The sequence below is a fragment of the Miniopterus natalensis genome, chromosome 17 (genome assembly GCF_054644295.1).
Source record: "Miniopterus natalensis isolate mMinNat1 chromosome 17, mMinNat1.hap1, whole genome shotgun sequence".
NCBI classification, from domain to species: domain Eukaryota; kingdom Metazoa; phylum Chordata; class Mammalia; order Chiroptera; family Miniopteridae; genus Miniopterus; species Miniopterus natalensis.
In genome coordinates, this window is record NC_142097.1 from 46,006,825 (window position 1) to 46,032,742 (window position 25,918).

Sequence of the window (25,918 nt, forward strand, 5' to 3'; positions counted from 1 at the left end):
GCGTAGCTCTGCGCTGCTCCGGAGGCTCCCGCGGCTCCAGCGGTCGCAATGGGCGGGCGGCCGCGCCGGGCGCGCGGGGGGCGCGCGACGTGACCCGCCTGGACTCGGAGCCCGGCCGAGCGACCCGAGGGTCTGCTCAGTGGGCGCGCACGCGGGATCGGCGCGGAGCGGGACCCGGAGCATGCGGGGCGCAGCGCGGGAGGCCGGGGGGCGCGCGGGTCGGCTGTGGCCACGGGCCCCCTCCCCGGGCCCCGGCCCGCCGCTGCCGCTCCTCCTGCCGCTGGCCGCGCTGCTGGCCCTGCTGCTGGGCGGCGCGGGCGCGCAGTACTCCAGCGACCTGTGCAGCTGGAAGGGGAGGTGAGTCCGCGCGGAGCGGCCCGGGCGCGGGGCCGTGCCCTCCCCTCCCTCCCCTCCCGGCGGGCTGGCGCGCGGGGACTCGGGGGTCCCCTCCGGGCCGAGGGCCGCCCCCCGCCTCCGCCCCCCGTGCCAGAACAAAAGAGCCCGCGGCTCCCGGGTCCCCAGTCCGAGGACGCCCGGGGGAGGCGCGCCTGCTGCGCCGCGGGTGCGCCCGGACCCGGCAGCTAGCTCGCCGCGCACCCGGTCGCGCCGGTCTCCACTCCGGGCCCCAAGAGCCTTGGCCCCTGGCCCCGCGGGCGGGGATCGGTCCTCCGGCCCTTCCTGGCCCCCGTCCGCCGCGAGGAGGTGCGCGCCCCGGGCCGAGGCGCCGGGCCTGCGCCCAGGGCCGAGCGGGAAGGGACGGCAGGTCCGCGGGAGGGGCGGCGGCTCGGACCGCCGTGCAGACCGGGCCCGGGTGGGCGGAGACCTGTGCGCGGGTCCGAGTGCGGACCTGGCCGAGCACCCGCCCTGCCCGTGAAGGTCAGGCCGCCCTTGCTGGCGCGCGCCGGGCTGGGCGACCCCCCTTCGTCCCTCCGCGCGGCCGAGGACTTTTCTACAAACTGAAGTGTGACCGGAGCGGAGCGCGAGCCGCGGGGAGCGCCGCGGGGCCCGGGCGCGGCCGCTCGGGGCAGAAGCCGCCGGCCCGGGGCGCGGCTGGAAGTTGCCGACTCGGGAGTTTGTGCGCGCGACGCGCAGCTCCGAGCGCGGGGCCGGCGTCCGGGAGCGGGCCCCAGCAACGCCGGCCTGTCGGAGTGGAGGAGCCCGCTGCAGGCACCTCGTGGTTTCTAAGCTTCAGCGGGTTCATCCGAGCGGGGACGGCTTTCTGCGGAGGCCGGGCTGGGCCGGTGCGCGGCTCCGCGCCGGCGGGGCGGCCGCTGGTGACGGTGGTGCTTAGGGACCGGCTCTCTGCGGACACCAGCAATTACCTGGCCCCTTCTCCCTCCCTTTCCCCCTCCTAGAGCGAAGGTCCTGGGGTCCCGAGGCTGCAGCCCAGCCCGGCCCCTACGTCACAGCGGAGCAGGGAAGGGCGCAGGGGCCGGCTGGCCCCCGGGGGAGGCTTGGCCTGTAGATTGCTGGCGCCAGCACGGAGCTGGCTGGGAGCCTCTGACTCTGACACCCTCTGCTGGGGCAGCGCTATCCCTCGTGCTAGTAATTAAACTCCCTCTTTGCAGCCTCTGCTGAATGAATCAGTGCACCCCCAAGCTGAGGCCTCGGGGTGTCCTGCTTCAGATCAAACGCAGTAATTCAGTCCCACCTCCTGAGCCTGAGTTTCCAGAGGGGGAGCTAACACTCTCGCCTGGAGGGGGCTGAGCCCAGAGGCAGTTGTGAGTGAGGGCTGGTCAGGGGCCAACCAGCTCCCGGACCCAGCAGGTGTTTGCAGTGGGAAGAGGAGCCTCCTTCACCTTTGCATTCCCGTGCATCCTTCATCTACCTGGAGAAGCCGAGGCACTTACCTGCAGCCCCTCTCCCTCCTTCATTGCTAAAGTACCGGGTTACTGACTCCCCCCAGCTCTTCCACTGAGCCCAAAGGTAGAGGCCCCTGCAGAGCCATCAGGTGGGATCTGGAGAGAAGCTGGCCGGCCACATTCCTGGAGTATGAGCCCCTGTGGAGCTGTGATTGCTGCCCCCGGTGATCAGTGTGCTACTTGCTGGGGAGCTGGGTGTGCTGGTTTGCCTGCTGACTGTAACCTTTACGACTTTTATGAGTTGTTGTAAAGACAGCACAGGGTGGTGCTCGCCTGAAGTGCGGTGGATTCTGATCCCCTGATAGGGAGGGAGTTGCTCTTTATGACATTGGGCACTCACAGTTCACAGGCTGAAATGTGTTTCCAAGCACTGAAGTAGGCGTTGTTTTGTTCTGTTTTGTTTTTATTGATTTTTAGAGAGAGAGAGAGAGAGAGAGAGAGAGAGGGGAACATCAATTGGTTGCTCCACTCATTCCTGCATCACTGGTTGACTTTTGTATGTGACCTGACGAGGGGTTGAGCCTGAACCTTGGTGTATCCGGACGGTGCTCTGACCAGCTGAACTAAGTAGGTGGTTTTGAAGTTAGTGGCCCCTTTTCATGGGCAGGACAGTGCCCCATGTTTATTAGGCAGTGGTCATAAAGGTGAGCGACTGCTCGGGCCGGGCCCTGCAGGTACGTCACACCTGGGCTGTCTCTCCTGCCTGGGGCTTGGCCTGAAACTCTTCCTTTCTTAGTAAACAAGAGCCCGTAATTTCCTTCTGGTGACTCAGGGTTTGAGCCAGGCTGTGGGGGTGAGTGGTGTGGGCCCTGCTGCCACCACTCCAACCGACTCCTTCGGAAAGTCCCCATGTCAACGCGGGATCTGCTGTCTTTTCCATAAAGGTGCTCCACAGGTGTGTCCATCTGGGCAGTGACGCTTGCCAACTCTTTTTTAAAAAAAGGAAAGTGCATTAACTCGGTTCAAAAACCCCAAGGTCAAACCAGCCTTCCGTTTTCTCACTCCCTAAGGTTGAAGAGAGCCACAGTTTCTCTGCAGCCTGCTGCTGACCCATCACGTCAGAAAACAGTTGCTTTTTTTTTTTTCCTGGTTAGCATGTCACTTGCATATCATGTGAATATTGTGATATGCCATCATCAGTGACCATTCGGACATGGTGCATTTTTGCACCTCCAGGCACTTTGCATAAATAGAAGTTTTTTTCAGGTTTGCTGTGATGCTGAAAGTGTGGAAGTGAGCAGTGTGGCTGTATTTTCTGGAAGGAACCAGACAGGCCAGGATTCCTCAACCTTGTTGAAAGAGCCAGTGGGTCCCAGGCTGAGAGACTGGAGGACTGAGTAGGCGTTTGTCCAAATGGGGGTCTCACATGCCACATGCGACTGACACTAGTGTGAACACTCTGTGTTGAGTGCCTCATGGATTCCTGGTGATCTCGGTGCGTTAGCAGGCTGGGCAGAGCCCTGTATGCCAGGAGATGGGTGCAGACCCTCCTCTGTGGGCCAGTGAGGATGCTAATTAAAGGGTGAAGTAAAGGGGAGCCGTACTTCTTGCCTGTCCACCTTAATTTTTTTCCTAGTTCTCTTAGTTGAGAATGACTTATGACTAACCAGAGCCAGGTTGCATCCCATGAAATGTACATGGTCATATATACAGGCTGGGAGTCAGCAGCCCCCAGACCCAGGTCTGCCTCCCCTGGGCAGCCCCGAGAGGGTTTCCTCTGCCCCTGCCTGAGATGTGGGTGGAGGGTGGCCCTCCCTATTTCCCCCTCCACTGTTGAGTTAAGGTGACTTAGTGAGGGATCCAAAGCCTCTGGTGTGAGTTCCTCACTCCCCGGACCCCCAGGGCCCAGCTTGCCCCACTGAGAGAGATGTGAAGCTTTGGACAGAACAGTTTTTGTTGTAGAGAGAATTGAGAATTGGTGCCTGGGCATGGGGCAAGTGTCCAACTGCCCCTTGAGGCTGAAGATTGGAGAGAAGGGACACTATGATAAAGTTTGTTTTGGCTGCATAAGAGCAGAGCTGATTAAAATGATCTGTGGCAGCCACTCACCATTTAGTCTAATTTTTCATACAGCATTATAATTATGCCCATCCCCACATGTGTGTCAGATGAGCTTGTATGAGTTTTATTTGACTGTAATTTCTAAGTCTGTTCCGTGTGCACGCAGCCCTGGTAGGCATCTGAGGCTGGGCTAGCTGCTCATGACCCAGGGCGTGAGGGGCAGGGAGCAGAGTTAGGAGGGGTTCACCTCCTTGACACCTCCCCCTGATGTGGTCTGCAGGATGACTGTGCAGCCCCAGACTGCAGCTGGCCGTCGTATGAAAAGTGAGGTTTTTTTGGAGCCCGGAGCATGAGTCACCAACAGTAAATGCAAACCATATGTTCTGTGTTTTCTCCTCTGCAGACAGGGTTTCTGGTAACACACTGTGGCTTTGTTTATTCCATGTAAAAATCCCAAGAATGTGGGTGAACCTGCAGAACCAAATTTCTGTAAGAAAACACTTAGTTGAAGTCACAGGTTGAGTTCCAGGGCTGCTTGGCAGTTATGATGTAACCATTTGCACAAGCTGACATAGACATTAAAATTTGAAGTAGGGGAAAGAAACTTTAACATTTTTGATGGTTTCAATTTCTTGAAAACATAGTGTAATGACTTTACTCAAGACCTGTCGCACCAAGAGTGTAGCATACTCCATTCTTTCCTGTTCGGCATCTATTAGGAGTGGAATTAACTTGCTTCTCTAGAAATTCCCGTTGGGAAGATGAGGTGTAGCTAACCTTTGGCTTCTCCCAGCTTCCCTCTGTCCATCCCCTGGGGAGGACTTTCACCTTACTTTCATCTTTGCTGACATTTGATCATCAATGGAGGGCCTTCGGGTTTGCAAATGAGTGAAAAAGCAGTGAGGAAAAGACAGAACGTATGCCTGACTGTGAGGCGCTAAAAGAAAACCCAGCTATGGCCTCCAGCCTCCAAATGGCTAACATTCCTCATTGGTTCTTGAGCTACTCTCTGGAGCGAGGGACTTTTATGCTTGTGCGCCCCTGGTGGCACCTGCCGTTGTCCGAGCTGGCTCTGTCCTTCACGCTCGGTGGGAACCACCATCATTTCCCAGCCCTGGCTTGGTCGTCTGGAACTTGCGCTGGTGCCAAAGTCCTCCTGGTGTTTCCTTGATTATATTTTGGAAGATCTATCCTTTCCTTGGTTTTCACCTGCACTGCACCCATCAGCCTCTCCAACTCAGGGAAACCCTGAGAACTGGGGCACCTGCTGGTGCAGCCTAGCAGGCCAGCAGACACTGAGCATCCAGGTGTGGGGAGGGTCTGGGGGCGAAATTCCAGCTGCACGTATCAGAGCTCAGGCTGCCCCTCCCTGGGAGCGGCCAGTGCTTCGGGGTGGAGGTGGTGCTGGCCTGCCGGGGTAGGACCCTGGCTCACGCTGTCTCCCTCCGCAGCGGGCTGACGCACGAGGCCCACCGGAAGGAGGTGGAGCAGGTGTACCTGCGCTGCTCCACAGGCGCCGTGGAGTGGATGTACCCGACTGGGGCTCTCAGCGTCAACCTTCGGCCCAACATCTTCTCGCCCTCCCGACACCTGACTCTGTGCATCAAGCCCCTCAGAGACTCCTCCGGGGCCAATATTTATTTGGAAAAAACTGGAGCGCTGAAACTGCTGTTCCGGGATGGGGACCGTGGGCCCGGCCAGGTGCGCTGCTTCAGCTTCGAGCAGGGTGGCCTGTTCGTGGAGGCAACGCCCCAGCAGGACATCAGCAGGAGGACTACCGGCTTCCAGTATGAGCTGAGCAGCCGGCGTGCTGGGTCGGACCTGCATGCTCTGTCAGGTGAGTGATGCCTGGGTTTGGTGGTGTGGGCTCCCGGGCCACTCCCCTCCTGCAGCCCTGGTCCTTCTCATTTGCCAGATTTCTCTGATTTTCTTCCGCCCCTCCTCAGCCCAGCCTCTGTTGAAGCTCCTCAGGTGTGTGCTTCAGACCTGGTGGGTCTGCCTAGGTAGCCCCATAGGCGTCTGAGGGCGGCCACGGTGCCAGCAGATGGGCCCCCCTGCGGGGCACCTGTGCGGTGTCGTGGGTGTTGGACGTAAGGTGTGTTGTCAGCATTCTGCAAAGTTCTTGTTTGGACCTTGCAAAACATGCGTCTCCCAGGATTGTGTTTCCGGAGGGTAACAGCGTCCCCGAGAATGGCTGTAGGCCGGAGCTGTGACAGGCCCTCGCTCCCTGATATGCTCCTCTTCCACGGACTAATTATGAGCTGAAGTGGGTGCTGCTACCAATCAGACTGCCCCGACATTTCTCCTGACCCAGGAACTAGCCGAGGTTTTTGGCATCGGCTGCAGCCTTTGTCTTGATCACTGTGAGGAGGCTTGCTCCAGGGGCCCTCAAGGTAAACTCGAAATCAGGAAAAAACCGGTCACCAAATTCAACGTTTCTGACTGTGGTGGTAGCCCGTTGACTGGAGCAGATGTTGGGAACTTGTTGTCATTCCTTTTACTGACTAAATGTCAGACTTCTGGCTGCTGGTCACATGTTCTGTCCTGGCTGGAGCTTTGTTCCACCTTCGCCCTGTGGTCCCTGCAGGCTGGGGGCGTAAGTTTTACAGCTGCACACCTGAACACTCGTGGCACAGGCTGGAGTTTCTGGTCACAACCTGGACGACTCCAAGCCCGGGGCCAGTGCTCAGGTTGTCTTCTCCTCCCGGGGGCAGGGCTGTGCCCCTCAGGCCCCAGGCACAGTGAGTGAGCTTGGGAGAGGCCTGTGGGGTTGGTGGCTGAGCTGCCCTGGGTTCCTGAGGGGTTGCAGGGAGGAGGGCCTGAGCTGGCCGGGGCGGCCAGGTCCGTGAGGGGAGTGTCAGGGGTTCCATTGTTACCCTCGACACAGGCCCACCTGGCCCTGGGATGTCTGCTTAACTCTGGGTGCTCAGGGCCACGGTGCCCTGCAGATGGTGGGCGTGTGTTCGTCTGCCCAGTGGCCGGTATCTGGGGCAGCAACTGTCAGAACCTGGGATGGGGACTGAGGCACCCAGGGCTCTGGGAGCTGGGCCCAGCACCTCCCCTTCCTGAGGGTGAGGAGGGCAGCAGGGATCTGGGGTAGGTTGGTGCCCCTTCTCCGAGGGGTGTTTGCCTTTCATCAGGGCACGGGCCCCTAAGCCTTTAATGCCCGGGGAATGGGTAGGAAATGTGGAATGCCGGCGCTGGCCATCTGGCGGCCCTGATGTCCCCGGGCCAGGCGGCTCTCAGAAGAAAGTGTGGCTCCCAACTCTGTCCTGTTCTGGCCCTGGCTGCCACCGCCCAGGGCCTTGATGACACCGGAGCCCGTCATGTCACTCGGAGGTGAGCACCTGCCTCATCCCCACTGACGAGTCACAAGTGCTCGTTTGTGCTGGCTTGAGAGGAAGAGACTCCCGGGCTGGAGTCCTGGCAGGAGGCGTATGTGAGCTGCGCCCGCCCACTGCAGCTCCTGAGGGTTCGGCTGGGAGTGTTTACAGCAAGCGTGTCAGCCTCGTGTCTGCTTGGGTTGCGAAGTCAGCTTCCTCGATAAACCGAGACACACCAGTAGCCAAGAATGGAGAGGCAGGTAGCCCCTAGACAGGCACAGACTGCCGGGCAGGGAGGCGGTGACCCCAGCCCAGTGGGAGTGGAGACAGAAAAGGAGAGAACTTTGTATTTTTGCAAGGATTGTATATTTCCTGCACCAGTGGCTTCTCTGGCCTCTGTAATTATTGTGTGATTATTTTTTGCCTTACCCATTTTGGGGTGGAAGGGTGTGACCTTCCTGGGGAGGAAAAGGTCGAGAGGGTGCAGGACAGGAGGAGACGCTGGTGACCAGCTAGGGCAGGTCATCTGGGGCCTGGGGCTCTGGGTGAGCTTGGAGGTTGTTGGGATCATTGGAGGCAGCTCCAGAACCTTAGCCGGCAGCTCCAGCTTGGTCTCAGCAAACACTGGCCACATTCCAGCCACGCTCTGGCCACGTCACAACAGTCTGGTTTCTCCCTTCTCTTCACCCCCGTTTAAAATGCTGCATCTACCACCAATTACCAGCTGACCTGGGGGGAGTCCACACATATGGTTTTCTCTTTAGAAATTGTGTATGTCACCCGGTCGTCCTTGTGGGCAGTCATGACCAGGGTTCGTCTGACCACTTGCAAACCCCTTGAATGGTGAGGTCCTGACAGAACGCACCTGCCCACTCCCTCCTTCCTGCACCTGCCAACATCACCAGGGTCCCTACGTCCTTACTGGGGTCCCTGCCTGGCCCCTGGCCTGTCCCCCTCACCCTGTTATTTTGTGCACATTCCAGAGTAATCTTCTTGGGACGTCCACACCCCAGTCCTCCCTTCTCCATGAGACAGGGCCAGAATTCCAACCAGCCCGTTGGCCACCCCTCCCCGTCTCCCCATAAGGAAAAGAGATTGGATGCGTCTGAAACCAGTGCATTCCACAGCCTTTATGAGCCCAACTCCGATTAATAATTGTTTCCAGATTGCTTCTCTTGGCGTCCACAGACTGGATTTTCCACAAAGGTGACCTACGCTTTGTAAAGCTCAGAATTATAAGAGGGAAGTCTCCCGGGTGGAGCTTTATTAGCTCAGCTGTTGATGGTATCAGCTCATTGAGGCTTCTGGTGGGAGAGTCTGGAGGCTGCTGCCCACCTTCCCCCAGGGCCACTGGGGTTCCCATACCTTCTGCAGTGGGGCTGGGAGTGAGCCAGGGTAGAGCGCCTAAGATGGTTGGTCTCCATCTCTGTCCTTTGCTCTCAGCCGAGGTCCCAGGGCCCATGACCCTAGGAGAGGGCACAGCTCTAAGATGGGTCACGTGTGCCCAGGCTTGGGGTCTGATCACACAGCATGTGGCCTGGGCCTATTGGCCCCTGACTGCTACCTCTGGGGGTGGTGCTCCTGGCCTCTCTCAGCTGGCTCAGAACCTGAGACGTGCTTCTGGAGAACTTGCACAGACCATCACCTCCCACCCACCTGCGCTTGACCCACTCACTGCACACCTGGCCCCCAAGGGGAGCCTGAGGGTGGACTGTGGTTGCCGTGAGCTTGGCTCACTGACCTGCCTTCTTGTGGGAACAGCTGCTGAGGACACCCCCCGACCTGCAGAGGGACCCTAGGTTGAGTCCTCTGATACCGTGGGCTCTGGGGATGCCGACCAGGATGGGAAGTCACCTTTGCTCTGTGCCCCTTGCTCACAGGCCAGAATTAAGCCAGGGGGACATGAGCCCCTCAGAGCTGGTGGTGCCAGGTGCCCCTTTGTCATCACGCCCACCATGCTGTGCCTCCCTCTGGCCCAGAGTGGGCAGCAGGCCCCCAGGGATGAGAGGGATGGGGGACCCCCTTGTTGCCACCCTCTTTTTCAATCCTCACCCTAGGACATGTTTTATTGATTTTAGAGAGAGAGGAAGGGGGGGGGAGAGAGAGAAACATCAATGTGAGAGAGAAACGTCAATTAGTTGCCTCCTCTAAGCACCCGACTGGGGATCAAACCTGAAACCTTTTGGTGTACAGGATGGCGTTCCAGCCAGTTGAGCCACCCAGCCAGGGCTTGCCACCCTCTTTCTGAAGAGAGGCCTTGAGACCGGGGGTCCACCTGTGTAAACAGAGGTCACAGATGGGCAGAGAGCTTGGGATTCGGAACTGGGTGGGGAGGCACCTGCTCCGATGATGGGCTGGACTGGGCTTCCAGTGCGTCAACAGGCCGGTCTTGTTCTGCCGCTGCTGCTTTTCCTGATAACTTAATAGGAGCCCAGGTAGTGGGCGGGCCTGTGAGTCAGGCCTTGCTGAGCTGGACTGGGAGGCTGCATCCACCCTGCCCCGGGGGGGGGGGGGGGTGCGGCAGGACGGCAGCACCAGTGCTTTGGACACTCACGTCCACCCCCAGGCTGTCAAGAGACCCTGTGTGCCAGACCCCATGATCCACACATGTCCCAGGCCCTGGAGGCCTCTCTCTGCTGCTGCTTGTCTGTGCCTTGCCTGGTCTTCCGAGGCCCCCAAGTCACTAATGCTCCTGGTGGGGTCTGGCAGCTCCTGGGCAGGTGACTGCTCAGCCCTGCTCAGGGGCTGTGAGGGCAGCCAGCCAGGCATGCAGACAGGATTAGTTTCATCTAGGCCCAGCAAGTACCAATGCCAGGGACGCTCTGGGGCCTTTAGAAAATGAAAGGGTCACACGGGAGGCTTGTCCTGGTGAGATTTCATACATAAAATTTCTGTGGAGTTAAGAGAATTTGTGTCAAAACTTAGAAACTCGAAATAGGTGAGGGAGAGGGCTTGAAATGTGCAATATAAGAGTTGAGTAACAAGTTGTATTTTCCCAAACCCACTGCCAAGTAAAGGAGGCATCGTCCGTGGTGGAGTCACCAGAGCCTCAGGTTTCTGCCTCCCCTATCCCTGAACCTTTCTGAGACCTTGTGCCCACCTGAGGCAGGAGGATGAAGGGCTGGGGGAGCAGGGCTTTGTGAAGTCCTGTTTGGTTGGAGGAAGCCAGCCCCACCCAGGTAGGGGGTCTGAGAGGGGATTCTATGACTGGGCTTGCTCTGAAAGGCGTTTGGAGGTGTTTAGAGACGGTCACCTGGTCCCAAGGCTAGGTGGGGTCTGTGGAAGGGGACCTAGGAGGGCCCCAGGGCCACAGCAGGTGAACACAGCCCTTGTTCGCTGATGCCTGTAGAGTTGTAGCCTCATGAGTCCTTCCGGGCAGAGCCTTGACTCCCTGTGGAATAGAGGCAGCAGGTGGGGACGCTGGGCATCAGGCGATGTGTGAATGGACAGCCCTGGCGTTTTGGGGTGTGGTTGCAGAGGCAGAGTGATGGTAGCTCTGGGCCAGGCTGGTGTAGGGGAGACAGGACTCCGCTCAGGTCGGCTGGTTTGCATTGGTGATGGGCATGGAAGAGTGATTTCATGTGAGTAGGGACAGGCCTGCCCTGTATTGTGTGGTGGGCCTGGGGTCCCCTGCAGGCAGCCCCCAGCCCACACGCCAAGGTCGCGTTGTCTCTGGTGCCTGGGTGGCAGAGGTGCAGGGCGGACACCTGCTGCCAGAAATCAGAGCACCTGCAGAGTGTTGTCCAGTGTGGCAGTGCCCACGCCACGGGGCAGGTTTATGTCCATGCATGCCCACGACCCTGCCTGACGCTGCTCCTCCCGTTCTCCTTGCAGCCCCATGCCGTCCCTGCAGCGACACGGAGGTGCTCTTGGCAGTCTGCACCAGTGACTTTGGTGAGTGCCCACGGTTCCCACCACGGGGAGGGCGCCCCACCTGGACCCAGAGAACCTTTCGGCACTGTCCCTGAACTCCGTGGTGGGGAGGCTGTGAACACACTGGGGTTGGTGCCCCTCTTCCATCGGTCATTGGGCTGCACCAGTGTGGCTCCAGCCCCGGGGAGGGGACCTAAGTGCACGGCAGGGAGAGGGCTGGGGATTCCTGTTTAAGGTGATGAGTGCATATTTTCCCACTTTGCATATGAGGTCATCGCTCTTGAAGCCTCACCTCAAAACCTCACCCTCCGCCAGGCCCCCCGCAGGTGCCACAGTGGGAGTTCCAGGCCCTGGTGGGTCCCAGGGCTGAGGGCAGGGACTCAGCTCAGGCAGAGGATGGCAGCTGTCACAGCTGTCACAGCTGCCATGGCAGCCACCCCGAGGGCAGTTACGTGTGGAACTGCAGGCTTCTTTCTGGGTCCGTGAGGGCAGGACCTGTTGAATCCCCCTGCTCTGCCCTGTCCTTCCTGCCTCCTTCCTCCCCTGAGCTTCCCAAAATCTTGATACAGATCTTGTGTGTTAACTGTGGCTACTTTTTTTGTCCTAACTTGAAAAGCTGACGCACAAAGTGGTTTCTTTCTTCTGTGTTCTCCCACTTGTGTGGCTGGCCCTTGGTAGAAGACATCTCCCCTGATAAAGCAGAGTCGGCGGGGACCACCCCAGGCAACCTTGCACACAGGCATTGTCCTCTTTAATGAGAATTTCTGGAATGCAGAGATCGGGTCGGCTCTGTTCCAGCGCCTGCTCGCTGGCAGCCGGACACGTGCTGTTTGTTCAGCGGGCATCCCTGCCGACCTCGCTGACCCCATATCCTTCCCTCTGCAGTGGTCCGAGGCACCATCCAGAATGTCACCCACGAACCCGAGCGGCAGGAGTCGGCCATCCACCTGCACGTGAGCCGGCTCTACCGGCAGAAGAGCAAGGTGTTCCAGCCTGTGCCTGGGGGTGGCTGGCGGGGGCGCATCGCCACCCTGCTTGAGTGCGGCGTGAGGCCCGGGCATGGCGAGTTTCTCTTCACCGGACACATGCACTTTGGGGAGGCTCGGTTGGGCTGCGCCCCGCGCCTTGAGGACTTCCAAAGGATGTACAGGGACGCAGAGGAGAGGGGGCTGAACCCCTGCGAGATGGGTGTGGAGTGACTGCAGGGTGACCGAATCTAGGGTGGATGCCCGGTGCTCACGCAGAGTCTGACGCACAAGGTTTTGGCCGAGGAGTCCCTGACCGATTGATTGGAAATGCTGTAAAATGCAAACTAAGTTATTATATTTTTTTTTAAAAAAGAAATGTCCATAGGCAACAAACCCCTTTGCCTTTGTGTGCCATTTCAAGCCAGTTTTCAAAAACACCTGAAGTCATTGCCATTGCCTGGTGTTTGGGGGAAGTGCTGGCCCTAGCCCAGGCGAACCCGAACCCCAGGCTTTGTGCAAAGCTTGGGTACCATTCAAAGTTGTTTCTTACCATGGAGATTTATGGAGCCAAATACTTGTTTTATTTTTCATTTTGTTTTTGCTTTTTAAAGAATGTGCTTTGCCAGTTGTGCTCATTTGGGGCTGCAGGCTGCCTCCTTCCAGGGAATGAATACCAGTGACTGATGGGGCGATGACCAGCGTCCTCGGCCAGGCTGGTGTGTGCAGCTCTGAGCTGGGCGCGGACATGAGGCCTTTGCCTGGTCAGTACGCTTCTCCAGGGATTCCTGGCCCTGGCATCAGGGCTTCACATGGGCCCCTCTAAGGGCCTTGTTACCCTTACAATCCAGGAGATGCGCTGGCCTCAGCCAGATGCCCCTCCTTCCTGTTAACCCAGGTCCTGCCCTTTGACCCAACTTCCCCTAAATGCCTGCGCCCACAACAAGCCTCTGGACACCCAGGGCCTGGTCTGTGCTGCAGTCAGTTACCCCATATTCTCAAGGATGGGTTAGTGTCCTGTGGCTGCCATAACAAATGACCACAACTGGGGGCTTTTTTGACATTTTCTGATGCTATGGAGGCTCACACTCCCTCCAAGGCTCCAGGGTAGGCGTCTGCCTGTCTTTTCCAGCTTCTAGTGGCTACAACAATCTTTGGCATTCCTTGGCCTGTGGACACATCTTTCCAACCTCGCTTCTATTGTCACAGGGCCTTCTCCTCTCTGTGTCCTGTGTCTACATTTCCCTCTTCTTATAAAGACACCAGTCACTGGACAAGGGCCCACCCCAGTGACCTCAACTCGATTATATCTGCAAAACCCATTTCCAGATAAGTTCACATTGAGTTTCTGGATAGATTTTGGGGGACACTATTTACCCCAGTACAGGGTCACTGGGGTGTTAAGTAATCAGACCTGGGCCTATGTCCTCAGCTGTGAAATCAGGTGATTTCTCAGCAACTGTGGAGACTGAAGGGCAACCTGGGAGAGGCCCACAGTGGTCAGTGAGCCAGTTGCACTGAAGGCTCAGGCACACCGTGTGGCGGCTCAGATGTGCTCTGGCACAGGTGTGAGCCAACACAGGTGTGCCCTGGCTCACATGTATATAGACAGGTGTGCCTTGGTTCAGGTGTGAGCCAGCTCAGGTGTGCTCTGGCCCAGGCGTGTGCTGGCACAGGCCTGTGAGCCCCTGCAGGTCACAACAAGAAGCAGGTGCTCGACACCTGCACCACAGGAAGCACAAGAAGCAGGGCAATGACCTGAAGCAGCTGGTTGGTGACAGGAACAGGTCCGACCGTAGCTAGTAACTGATGGGTTATGCCTGGAGGATGAGTGTGACAGCAGCAGGTGTGTCTGGCCGGAGCTGGGAGGGCTGACCTGCTCCTGGGCTGTGCTCGGGGGCTTGGGGTTTTCTGTGCTGGCTCCTGGCTCCACCCCACTGACTCTGACACCAGAGGCCTGCAGGGCAGCGGAGGCTGCAGAACCGGAATGTCGGGTTTCAGTTTCGGGGCTGGTGCGGGGATGATGGGATCTACCAGGTCCTGACCCCGTGGCCCATGTCAGGTGCACAGCAGCATTTTCTCCATGGGGGACAGTCTGCAGGGGGGACTGGTGAGGAAGTGTGGGCCTTTGCCTGGGCTGGGGCTTGACACTGAGGGTCCAGCCCTCAGTGGGTGCCCTCAGGCAGGTGGGTGCCTGGCACACAGCCTCACTCTCCATGGCCTATGAACTTAGTACCCAGCACAACACCCCCCAGCGGTCCGGGGATGCTTGGTATGGGGCACAGAGCTCCTATGCCGATGCCCTCTTGCTGCCCAGAGCATCATGTGGGCATGTGCCAGTCTCCCCACACTGTCCTCGGGGAAGCCCCAATATTGTGGAGCCCTGAGGGACCAGGCGAAGCCCTTGGAGGGTCTCTAGAGATTCTTCTGCTGACCAGTCGCTCTGCTCTGCGGGCTTGGTTTCAGTCAGCCCAGCCACTGTTTGGGATAGACCCTCCTGTGGCTCCAAGAAGAGGTTTAAGGGGAGGCGCAGCCATCCTTCCACCTCCGTCCCTCCTGCTGGAAGCAGCAAGCCCAGGCCTCCCAACACAATAGTTTCCCTGCTTCCTCTTCACTGCGAGACTTGGGAATGAGACCTCACTGATTTCACCTCTGCATTTCCCCAGCTCACTGCAGGTCTCAGACACTGCAGAGGTGGGCCAAGGCCCCAGCATGACCCCCAAAATCCCTCCACCTGGCAGGTTCTAAGGGGGTCCTTATCCTCCTGGCTTCAGCGGCACTGGAGACCCCTTCGTAACACATGCTGGTGAAAAGAGCCCCAGTTTGGTCCATGGCGTTAAAATCAGGAAAAAAACATTTTCTGAGCTCCCTGCAGCCTGTGACACTGCAGGCAGCCCCCTCCTGTTTAATGACCACTCTTCTGTGCTGGGAGGAGGTGAAGCCTGGGTGCTTTCTCTTCCTCTCCACTTCTCTGCCCCCCCCCCCCTGGAGACCTGGGCCCTGACCTCCTGCTGGTCTGGACACCCCAAGGACTCAGGACCCTGTACCCTGATGCTCAGGGGCACCCACCTCTCCCCTCGACCTCCCTCTCCCCAGCCTGACCTCCTGAGGAGTCAGAGTAACCCTGTGACCTCTAGCTGGGGGAATCTCCTCAGACCCTGGGTCTTGTTTCCTGCATCACGATACCTGTCTGGAGGAGCTGGAGTGGGACGAACAACAGCTGTGGGCTGTGTGTGCTCAAGTAGGGTCTGGCTGGGGTCCACACCTACCTGTGAGGCCAACTGGGACCCAGGGAACCTCAAGGCTGCATGGGGTGTTCCTGTCCTGGTTTCTTGCAGTGAGCTGGCCCCTAGGCAAGTACCCTATCCGATGCCCAGGCCAGGCTGGCCCACCCAATAGGCGCCCACTCAGCCCGGGGACCTTAAGTTGGCCTCTTGTGGGCTGTGCTCCAGCTCCAGCTTCAGCACTTGGACCCTCGGGGAGCCCAGCCACCCGCAGATGTGACTCATCCTGGTGTGAGGTGGGTCTGGGGTGGAGAGCGTGGGTGGGTGAGAGGTGCAATTTGAGCCCTGAGGACTGAGGTTAGGGGCTGGTTTCTGGGAGGAGCAGATGTGACTTGGAGGCCTGGGGGGAGGGTTGGGCCAGCCAGGGAAAGAGACAGAGCACCCAGTGACTTACACAGTCAGCAGTGGCTCCCTCTGGCCATCTGCCTCCTGTCAGCACTGAGAAAACTGCTCAGCCCACCTGATCGAGGAACAGGGTCTCCTATTGACCACCTGATTCCTGCTCAGTGGGCCATGCTTCACGTATGTGGTCCATTTCTGTCACCTGATACTGTCCTGTGTCCAAGGTTAGTGGCAGAATAGTGAGCCCCAGAGATGTTCTTGTCCTGACCTGGCCCCTGTGAATATGTCACTTCACGTCGGAGAGGGGAATGAAAATCACTAAATGGGGAGATTATTCTGGATCCTCTGGTGGCCACCTGTTATCACAGGGTCCTTAGAAATAGAGCAAGAGGGAGACAGGGAGGACCAGAGGGGCACAGCCGAAAAGGACTTGGCTAAGGCAGGTAGAGGAAGGGGTCACAAGCCAAGCAAGGGCCACGGCCTCCAGGAGTCTGAAGGGCAACAAGCAGGTTCTCCCCGGAGCCTCCAGGGGGAACCAGCCCTGGGACACCTTGATTTTAGGTCAGTGTGACCGTGTCCTACTTCACACCTCAGGAGCTGTGCATAATAAGCTGCTGTTTTCAACCTCAATGAGTTTGTGGGAAACGAACACACCAGTGTACCTGCTTACCTGGGGTTGAGGGGGCTCAGCAGGGTCCCCGGGTGGCACTGGGTGCTGGTGAATTCCCCTAAAGTGTGTAAAATACTGTTACATGTCTACATGCATTTTTAGAAACGAGCTCATAACTTTCGTCAGAATCTCAAAGTTAGGAGCATGACTCCATCCGTATAGATGGGGACTACAGGGCTGGTGTGGTTTCCCTCACTGATTTGTGAGGGACTGAGCTCTTTTCCCACCTCTCCGCCTCTCCCAAAGTCCCTCCCTGTCTGGGTCCCACCCTCCCCACCCTGGGTGTTTCCCCCCTCTCTTTGCTGACTAATGCCACCCCGTAGCCTGCTGCCTTTGAGCTTACTGTGGCTGCAGCCCTCAGGTGTGGTTTCTGGAACTGCTGCTGCGCTCCCGCCCACACCTCCGCTCGCCTGTCCTGAGTCAACCTCTGGATGCAGACGGCGGGCCGGGTGGCAGGGCGCCGCTCTGGCGTTCTCCCACCCAAATGGTGCCCACCCGCCTCAGCCACCCCCCACTAGACCCACCTGTGTTCCCCTCTACCCAGTGCCCTGCACCCTTTTCCTCGTGGGCCGCCCCTTGTGAGTCTTGCATGTGCTGAAACACTCCTGAGCCTTCTCCCTGTCACTCTCAGTAATGTGACAGGACTTGCTCGGAGCATGCTGGCAGCCTGAGATGACAACCTGAGATGACAGCCATGTGACGTGGCCTTCGCTCAGAATGCTGGGCAGGGGGTGGGGGGTATATGGGGACGGATCAAGGCAGCGGCTCCAAACAGGACCATCCCTGAGGGGGCTGGGCCCAGGCATGACTGCAGGAGTGCCAGCAGGTGGCTCTGGGCTTTTCTTCATGGCTGTACCATGCGGGCAACGGGGGTCCAGGGGGCCGAGGGGGGGTGTGTGTGCTTGCTGGTGGAAGTCCTGCCAGTGCAACAGCTGTGGCTCCCTGGAGGGCTGACAAAATCCCCACATCCTGAGAACTGAATCCCTCCTCCTAACACGGATGCATCCTGAGAGCCGGGGGCTGGCTTCAGAGGTGTGTGGGCATGTGTGGTGCCTACAGCCTGGCTGGGGCTCCTCCCCTGGGCCGCCTCCACAAGTCCCCAGGTGGAAGTCCAGACCCTGGTCCAGGCTCCACAAGTTCTGGCCCCGGACCTGCCCACCCTCCAGCAGTCTCCCTATAAGGCTCTGAGACCCCGAGGACCAAGTGCACTGGAAGGGCAGTCTTTCCAAAGAAAACGGGGAGAGGCCCACAAGGCTTCTTCATCCCCTCTGTGCCCACACAGAGACTTTTCGAAAACCATGTGGCCTCTGCCCCCCACCCCGTGGGTGTAAGGAGGGGATTGCTGTCCCTCACCAGCTCCCAGCCCCAGCCAGCAAACTCCCACCTACAGCAGCATTCGATACCAAATCAGAGGGAAAAGGCGGGATACAGGCTGGCTGCCCATGTGCAAGCTATTAGCATCTTAGGGTTATGAGCTCATAAAGTTCCACAGGCGAGGGAGATGGGGTGCCTCCCCTGGGCCGCCTCCACAAGTCCCCAGGTGGAAGCACTTCCATCCAGGGCCCCGGCTCCCGTGAGGCACGTTTCCGCCTCCACCCACGTAGAAAAGGCCCAACCAGGGTTGCAGTGTTTCCTGAAGGGATTATGGGTTCAGTGAGAAGCCAGAGCAGGTCCGGCCCTCAGATGTGCTGCTTCCTCACTCTTGGCAGCCGGATCCTGACGACTGCCCTCCACCCGAGAGGGGCCTCCACCTGTGCTGGCTGCAGATCACCGGGAATGAGCCCATCCAGGTGGGTGGGGGCAGGAGAGATAGGGATGAACCCCCCCAGATGCCCCAGGCCCTCTGGTCAGCAGGGAAGCAGGTCTCTGTGTCCCTCATCTGAGTGGTGACGCCCAAGGCCCAGCATGAGACATTTTGGGGAGCAGGCACAGGACACACGGCCCTTGTGGGGGGACCTGCCAAACTGCACAGGGCAGGAGCTGAGTGATGACTGGCATGGGGATAGGGGTGTCTTGTGAACATTGGCTGAAACTCAAACAGCTGAAGGATGAGTCCTTAGCTGGGGAGCCCGGTGGGGCTCCGGGGCCACACCCCCTGCCTTCTCCTGCTCTGTTTGTGGAGTCACAGTGCAGTTAGCGGGCCTGGGGCTGGAGCCCCCTCACTGCCCACCCTACCTGCATGGCAGTCCACACAGAAGGAGGAGGTGGAACCCCTGCTGGGAGTGGGGTTCCCTTTGTCTCCATCTCCCCTCATGGGTCCACCTGGGCTGGTGTGAGGATCTGTCAGGACACAGAGGTGCTCCTCCAATGCCCTGTCCTGCAACCTCCATCTCTGCTTGGGGGCTCCCCCTGGGTGCCCAGGGTAAAAGGCTCAGGTCCCAGTAACTGGTGATACAGGACGTCCAAGTCACGGAGGAGAGGAGGCTGGGGGGTGTGGGATGAAATTTCTCACCAGCCCCAGTTTTCCTCCTTTGCCGTCACCTGTTGCCCCTCTAGGGAGCCCTGTGGAGAAGAGGAATGTTACAGGTGGGCTCAGCTGTGCAGAAGCCCCAGACAGAGGGAGAGGTGGGCCGGAGAGAGTCGGGCGATTCTCGGAGGGCGGTATGGTGGCCGCTCTCTCATGGAGCTGAGGTGGGGGTTCTGGGTTGGCTGACGGAGCAGAGAAGGGTTTGCTAAGGAGAAGGGACAGGGGTTTTAGCAACAGGGCTTTATAACCTCAAACAAGCATGAAAAACATGCCGCAAAAGTCAAGTCAGAAAGGTCAGGAAAGTGAAAAATAAGAAAGGAAAGCGAACCCCGATCGTGGCGTCAGAAAGATCAGCCCAACAGTGTCTGAGCTGCGCCTGGCTGCTCCCACCTGGTGCCTGATGGTGGGACCCTCTCTCGCTTGGTTGTCGTGGTGGCTTCTGAGCAGGGAAAAGAGGGACCAACCTGGTGTTTTGGAAGGAGAGTGAATGGGTGCTGGGGGGGGGGGGGGCTGGCCTGGGCTGCTCGTCCCAGGAAGTAGTGGGTCAGAGGGCTACAGCCCCCGTCTCCCCCAACAGACCCAACACACCCCGTGACCTCCTGAGCTTCATTTGTGCAAACGGACTTCTACTATGAGGACTGAAATGTTTGGTGCCCAGCATACACTGGGGAGTGACATTTTTTTGATGGCACAACCCCCCAACAAGATATGCACTATCGTCATCCTCATTTTACAGGTGAGGATGAGCTGCTCACTCAAGGCCACCCAGCCGAGGGTGTAGCTTAGAGTCATCCAGCGTTCGGGACAATTACCACGCACATGATGGGTGTGATGGATCCTGAGTGACCCTTTAACCATCAGTTGTTCTAAAGGCCCTCTTGGTGAATTTCACGTGAAAGGCCTCCCCTCTCCCGGATTCCTCACTGCTCAGAGGAAGATGGCCTCAGCCACCAGGCCCCAGGGATAGGCTGTTCCAGGGGCTCCTGGGGTGATGTCCATCTGCCTCAGTGGGGTGCTTGGCCGGCAGGCGCCCCATGTACTTGTTGGGTCAAGTCATCCCTTCCCAGCTGGTCCCGACAGACTCTTGGCCCAGAGGTGTCTAATCTGCAGGGTGGCGCAGACTGAGGAGTGAGTTTTTACCCTCTGGCCCAGCCTTACGGAGCCTCTGGGTGGCCACGCACACCGAGCCAGAAGGAAGGATCCTCCTCAGTCCCGCTGGCCTCCCTCAGACCTCAGACTTAGTGGGGCCTCCCCTCTGCAGAACAGGAAACAGGGCAGTCACCCCAAGGCTGTAGGGACAATGACCATCAGGGGGCTGGGTCCTGCCACAGGCGGGAAGTGCAAGGCCATGCTCTCGGACCTCCAACCGACTGGTGGTGCACTTGGGCAGCCCCCTTGCCCCATGGCCTCTCCCGCCTGCAGTGCCGGCCCTGCCCCAAGCTGGGCCAGGCGCCACAGCAGCTCCACACACATCTGGCTGAGCACAGCGGCCCGGTGGTGGTGTCACAGCCCAGGAATGCAGGAAGACAGTCTGGGGTCCTGGCACTGAGGCATGGCGATGCACCAAGAATGTGCCTTGTAGAGAGATAATTATGCGTTTGGGGAATACAAGCAATAAGCCTAGTGGATGCCACCAGCTCTGTTTATTTTACTGAGACCTGAGGCGACAACGAAGTGCGTTTTGCCCTTCAGGAGATGGGAGAGTCTGGCTGGCGTCCACCGCTGTCCTCCAGGGGACTAGGTGTGGGCGGCTCAGGGACAGGATACTTGGACACAGGGTGAGCGTGATGTGGGGGCCACTGTAGCCCCGGGAGGCAGCAGGGTGCAGGGCAGTGCTCAGTCCAGCCTGGTTTGTGGGGGGCGGAACCAGTGCCTGAGTGTGTGCCAGCGTGGGCAGAGGGGCTGAATGACCCCATTGTGTGAGCCAGAGGCCAGCAGCGCAGGCCCAATGGCAGGGGGCGGGGGGATGTGCGTTTTATAACTTCTGCTCCTTGTGAAAGGGCTGCCGGCCCCTTTTAGAAAACTTGGAAATCACAGCCCAGCATCAAGCACAGAAAGCGGCAGGAGCTCAGGAGCTCACTGCCCAGAGCGGACGCGTTAACATTTTGGTGAATTTCTTTCAGAGTTGTTTACTTCATGTTTCCGAGTGTGTGTTCACGCAACGGGGGCATGTATGTATTATAATTTTGTATTGTGGTAAAACACATGGAGCATAAAACTGACCATCTTGACCATGTTCAGGTGCTCAGCTCAACGGCACGAGCACATTCAAACTGCTGAGCAGCCCCCACCACCACCCTCTCCAGACTTCGTCTCCAACTGAAACTCTGTCCCTAGCAAACATTATCTGCTCCCGGCCCCCAGCCCCTGGCAACCATCCTCACTGTCTGTCTCTATGATTTTGTCCGTTCTAGGAGCTCACACGAGTAAAATCACATACTATTTGTCCTCTTGTGTCTGGCTTCTTTCACTCAGCATAACGTCCTCAAGTGTTATCCATGTTGTGATGTCTCAGAATTTCCTCCCTTTTTAAGGCTGAATAATGTTTTGTTGTGTAGATGGACCACACTTGTTCATCCATGCATCTATCCATGGACGCTTGGGCTGCTTCCACATTTTGGCGACTGAGTAACGCTGCCACGAACAACAATGTGCGAATATTGTATATTCTTCTGTTGAAACGAAATGTTAGCAGCAGAAAAACAGCACCGGGCGTGAGGGACCAGTTAGGCCGGATCTGGGTTCAGTAACCTCGCTTTTGAGTTTGACTTGAAAGGATTCAGAGCTAAGGAACTCAAGCTCTAAGGGAGAGTTTATTTAGAAAGCTACAGAGGTAGCAGAAGGGCCCTTGGAGCTCAGGAAAAAGAGGGAGAGAGACAGGCACCTGGAGCGATGAAAGAGGAAAGGGAGGTGGGGGTGTGCTCCTGGAGAGAGCTAAGCAGGGCCCTCATCTTGAAGGCTTTTATCTGCATGTCTCAGGAGTGTGACCAGGCAGAACTCTGAAGTGGCAGTAGCAAGACAGCAGCAAAAGTTCCCAAAGCCGAACCCAGAGAAGAACCTACAGGCGTTATGGGCCTGGACAGGAGAAGGTTGGCAGAAGGGGCTTTGGGGAGAGGCCAAGGGGGTCTGCACCTGGCGGTGGTGCTTGTTAGGGGTAGAGTGGGAATCCTGGAGTCCGGACCTGCCCCCAGGAGGAACCTGTGAGCACCCTCAGAGGGGGTCCTCCCTCGCCCCTGAGATGCTAGAACAGCTCCAGCTTTATGGGCATGTGCATGTGTGTTTGGGTATGAGCGGGTGTGTGCAGGCGTGTGCGGGAGTGTTTGGGCATGTGGATGTGGGCGTGTGAGCAGAGTTGTGTGGATGTGTGAATGCATGTGTGGGCATGAGTGGGTGTGTGCAGGCATGTGAGGGCATGTGCAGGCGTGTGAGTCTCCTGCAGTGTTGGTGCTGTGTCTCCCGACGTGTGGCATGGCCTGCCCTGAGTTAGGGGATGTGGGCGGGACTCCTCCTTAAACCACTTTTGAGAACAGACTTTGAGGGGCTTGTTTTTTAAAATCACAAAATGACTCTTGTTCTACTTATAAAAATAAAAGTGAAAGTTCCCGTTGTTCCTGACCCTGGAGGACCTGTCTGGTCTGTGCACAGCATTTCTCCACTTACACACACGGGTATGTTTTCAGGCTTTTCAAAATTAGGATTGCATCATATCTACTATTTTCTGGCTTGATTTTTAAAATTTAAGGTCATGCAGACTGATTTCCGTGACTGCGAATGAAGGCTAATGGTGCCTAGGATATGCTGTGAGTACATTCGATGGATGTTTCTCCTGGATTGTAAATAACACCCAGTGATCACCTTGCTGCTCTCATCCTGTCTGACCAGAAGGGTTGGCCCAGAGTGTGGAGAGGCAGATGCTGGTGCCCGAGTGAGAGGGATGTGGTCCCCCCTTCCCCCGGCACAGCCTGCTGGTTATACCGGCTCCCCTGAGGGGTCATAGGACAGGAAGAATTTGTTGCCAGTAGCGTCCACCTGGCCCCTTGGCACCATCTAAGATGCAAAGTTGCCTCCTGATCTGTGGAAAGGACATGAGGGGAGAGGGGGTGAGAACAGGTGTGCCCTCCTATCACCTTCCACATGGGTCCGGCCACTCTCCCTAGTGACTGGACGTCCAGCCCCAGCCCAGCTTTCTCTTTAGTCTCTACTTCATGGCCACGGCTTCTGTGTGAGTGTGGACACCAGCCTATGCCCCAACCCCAAGACTTAAATTTTAATAAAAGGGATCGAATACACATGAGTTTCACCTCACTGGCCAGCTGGAGATGTCATGGTGGCTGATCTTGGTGAGTTCAGGGTGGTGGACTGATGTGGGGGGCTGTGTGACAGGGGCCCAGGGGAGTGCGGGTGAGGGTTATAGCCCAGGGCCAAGCCCCCCTGATGACAGTCACTGGCCACCATCTTCCATGCCTGCTCTACACTGTGGGGGCTTCCCCTCCCTTCAGCTGCTGGGTCCTGGGCATCCTGGGCCTGGGCCTGAGACTATTCAAGCCCCACCAGGCCCGACTTGGAGGCCAGTCTGCCCACTGTTTCTTGTCGGCTGCTCACTTTGAAACTCAAGAAGTCTGATGATAACATCGCCAGGGACAGAGCAGGCCTGCTGCTAATTACCATTTGACATTCTGGCTGAGCCCAGCGTGGGGGGACCATAAAAAGCTTATTCATGTGGATCAGGGCAACTTCAAATGCAGCCCTTCCATGTGGGCAGCACATCCATCCCCATTCCCCCCCCTCCCTGCCCCACGCCCAGGGCCGCCTGCTGTCCAAGGCTATTGCCGAGGGAGAGGCTGGTTCAGGTTAAACAGATGGACATTCATTCTCTGTGAGAAGGAGACCCCATTTCTCAGAGGGGCTGCTGCAGGCCAGCTTTCACCCCGTACGACCCAGGAGCCTTGGGGGTTTTCAAGCCAGGCGCCGGGAAGGGGTGCAACCCCATGTGTGTTCATGCTCCTGGGAGGCAAACGCCTTCTCCGGTCCCTGTTCCCCCATGCGCCTGTGAAACACGATCACGCTTGGAAACTGCCTACCTGCCTAGAAGGGCCGCGTTTACTCTTGAAGGTGTTAGTTTTTTCTGAGCTTATTGTAGAAAGGTTTCGCTCTGATTTTTTCCTGCATGGACAAACTTAAGTACATGGCTTATGCCAGGTTATCCACCACTCTTTGCATGCTGACATTAGAAGTCATAAAAGGTTTATGAACATGGTGGTGAAACCTTTTGGGTTTTGGAAATTCTATTCTTCCAATGGTGAGGACAGGTTGCAGGGTCACCGGCTGTGTTGTGAACTTGCCAGAAGTCCATGGGTGAAAAGGACCTGACGTGGGTGGCTCCCATGCTCTGTCCCTGCTTAACAATAGACTGGGGAGAGGCTGGACTCAGCTCCCATTGTTGGGGCTGGACAGAGGCTGGGAGGGGCCTGTCTTGGAAACCCTGATGGCTGCAGAGCCAGGCAAGGGGCTCGGTTCAGAGCTTCTGTGTGATCAGAGTAGGAGGTTCCTAGATGAGGCAAACCTTCCTCAGCAGCCGCCAGGCCTCTGGTGGTGCCGTGGTAACTGAGCGACACAGGTTGTCTCCCCGGTACTGGCCCTCTGAGGCTGCTCCAGGGTTTTCATTAGTCTGAGGGACCCGTTTGAGGTTGCTGTGGAGCTGGGCCTGCAGGGCTCGAAGACTGGAGACTTCAGACTCCCCATGTCAGAAGTAAATTAAAGCAGGTGAAGAATGAGCTGTGCTCTGGGCACCAGCCAGGGTCCCGGACAGTTGTGGCCTCACGGGCCGGGCAGCTTTGTTGGTCCTCTGGCAGCTGACCGGCAGCACTGGTGGGCAAACACCAAGGAAATTGTGATAGGAGTAGAGGATTGTCGACCAAATGTGAAAACGGGAGGTGTCAGGCCTAAGAAGGGCAAACACAGTGGGAGCACTGACCCAGCTCTGGGCTGGCCCCAGAAGGGGGCTTCCCACACTGACAAGGAGGAAATTGGCTGGAAAGCAGCACCCACTCATCCTCTGCAGGGCACTGTCTCCTCTGTAAGCTGGGGATCCCACACCAGCCCCACATGGGTCCCTACTGGCTTTCCTCAGAGACCTGTGTCCCCTTCCACCAGCCTCAAATCCCTCCATTTGTCATGCCTCAGGCAGGGCATCCCTGGGGGTTAATTCTGGGGTGTCACTGTGGGCAGGATTGAGGGCTTGACCACAGGGGCTGGATATGAGGTTTTTTGTGGGTAGGACCAGGGCCAGATGAGAGTAGGAGCCCCCATTGCCCAAAATCTTGGTGTGTGCAGAAGGAGATGCACATGGCATAGTCACAATAGCAAAAGGGGACAATTGAGTGTCCGCTGAATGAAGTCCATCCATGAAAGGAGTGAAGCACTGACTCAGGCTTGGATGCTGATGGTCCCTGAAAACATCATTCTCAGTGAAAAAGTCACAAAAGACCATGTATTGCACGATTCCATTTATATGAAATGCCCAGAAAAGGAAAACCCACAGGATGCACAGTGTGTCAGGGTTCCGAGGGCTGGGGAGTGACTGCTGCTGGCATGGGGCCCTTTCTGTGCCATTTTGAATTAGGTCGTGGTGATGATTGCACAGCCTTGTGAATGCACTAAACACCGCTGGCTCGTGCTTTTAAATGGGTGATTTTATGGCGTGTGAGTTCTCTCTCAATGAAGCTGTTTGACAAAGAAGAGAGAGAAGCAGGTGTGGGGGGAGCAGAAGAGGAAGGGGAACCTCTGGAACAGGGCCTAGGTGGATGGCAACCGAAACAGGAACAGGAGACGTAAATAGCACAGCAGTGAGCCTGGCGAGGTGACCCTTCCTAACCTGGCCCAGCTCACTTTGCTGGGGGACGGGCCTGGGCTCTTTGCAGTGGGGCAACCGATGGCTCAGCAAATAGCACCCCTTATCCCGAGACTTCCTCCTTCCTCGCTCCATCCATTTCTCAGAAGTGACGACAGCAGCAATGTTTGCAATTGCCTGGTTATTCTTAATTTTCCATTCTTGTGTGTGTGTGTGTGTGTGTGTGTGTGCGCGCACAAAAAAGCTTAAATCAGCCCTAACAGTTGGGGGGCGGGGGTACT

At 57.6% G+C, this 25,918-nt stretch overlaps 1 protein-coding gene across 1 annotated transcript; it reads left to right on the forward strand.

Moving 5' to 3' along the window:
- Nucleotides 1-145: 145 nt before the first annotated feature.
- On the forward strand, nt 146-12,662 carry METRNL (meteorin like, glial cell differentiation regulator). The gene is made up of 4 exons (XM_087826453.1): nt 146-357; nt 5,315-5,700; nt 11,021-11,080; nt 11,945-12,662. Exons 1-4 carry the CDS (start codon nt 182-184, stop codon nt 12,256-12,258), a joined length of 936 nt encoding a protein of 311 aa, XP_087682579.1. The 5' UTR covers nt 146-181; the 3' UTR covers nt 12,259-12,662.
- Nucleotides 12,663-25,918: the final 13,256 nt, after the last annotated feature.

Coding starts and splice junctions, on each gene's coding strand:
- METRNL (XM_087826453.1), top strand. CDS start 182: ATGCGGGGCGCAGCGCGGGAGGCCGGGGGGCGCGCGGGTCGGCTGTGG. Junction 358..5,314: donor CTGTGCAGCTGGAAGGGGAG/GTGAGTCCGCGC, acceptor CTCCCTCCGCAG/CGGGCTGACGCACGAGGCCC. Junction 11,081..11,944: donor AGTCTGCACCAGTGACTTTG/GTGAGTGCCCAC, acceptor TTCCCTCTGCAG/TGGTCCGAGGCACCATCCAG.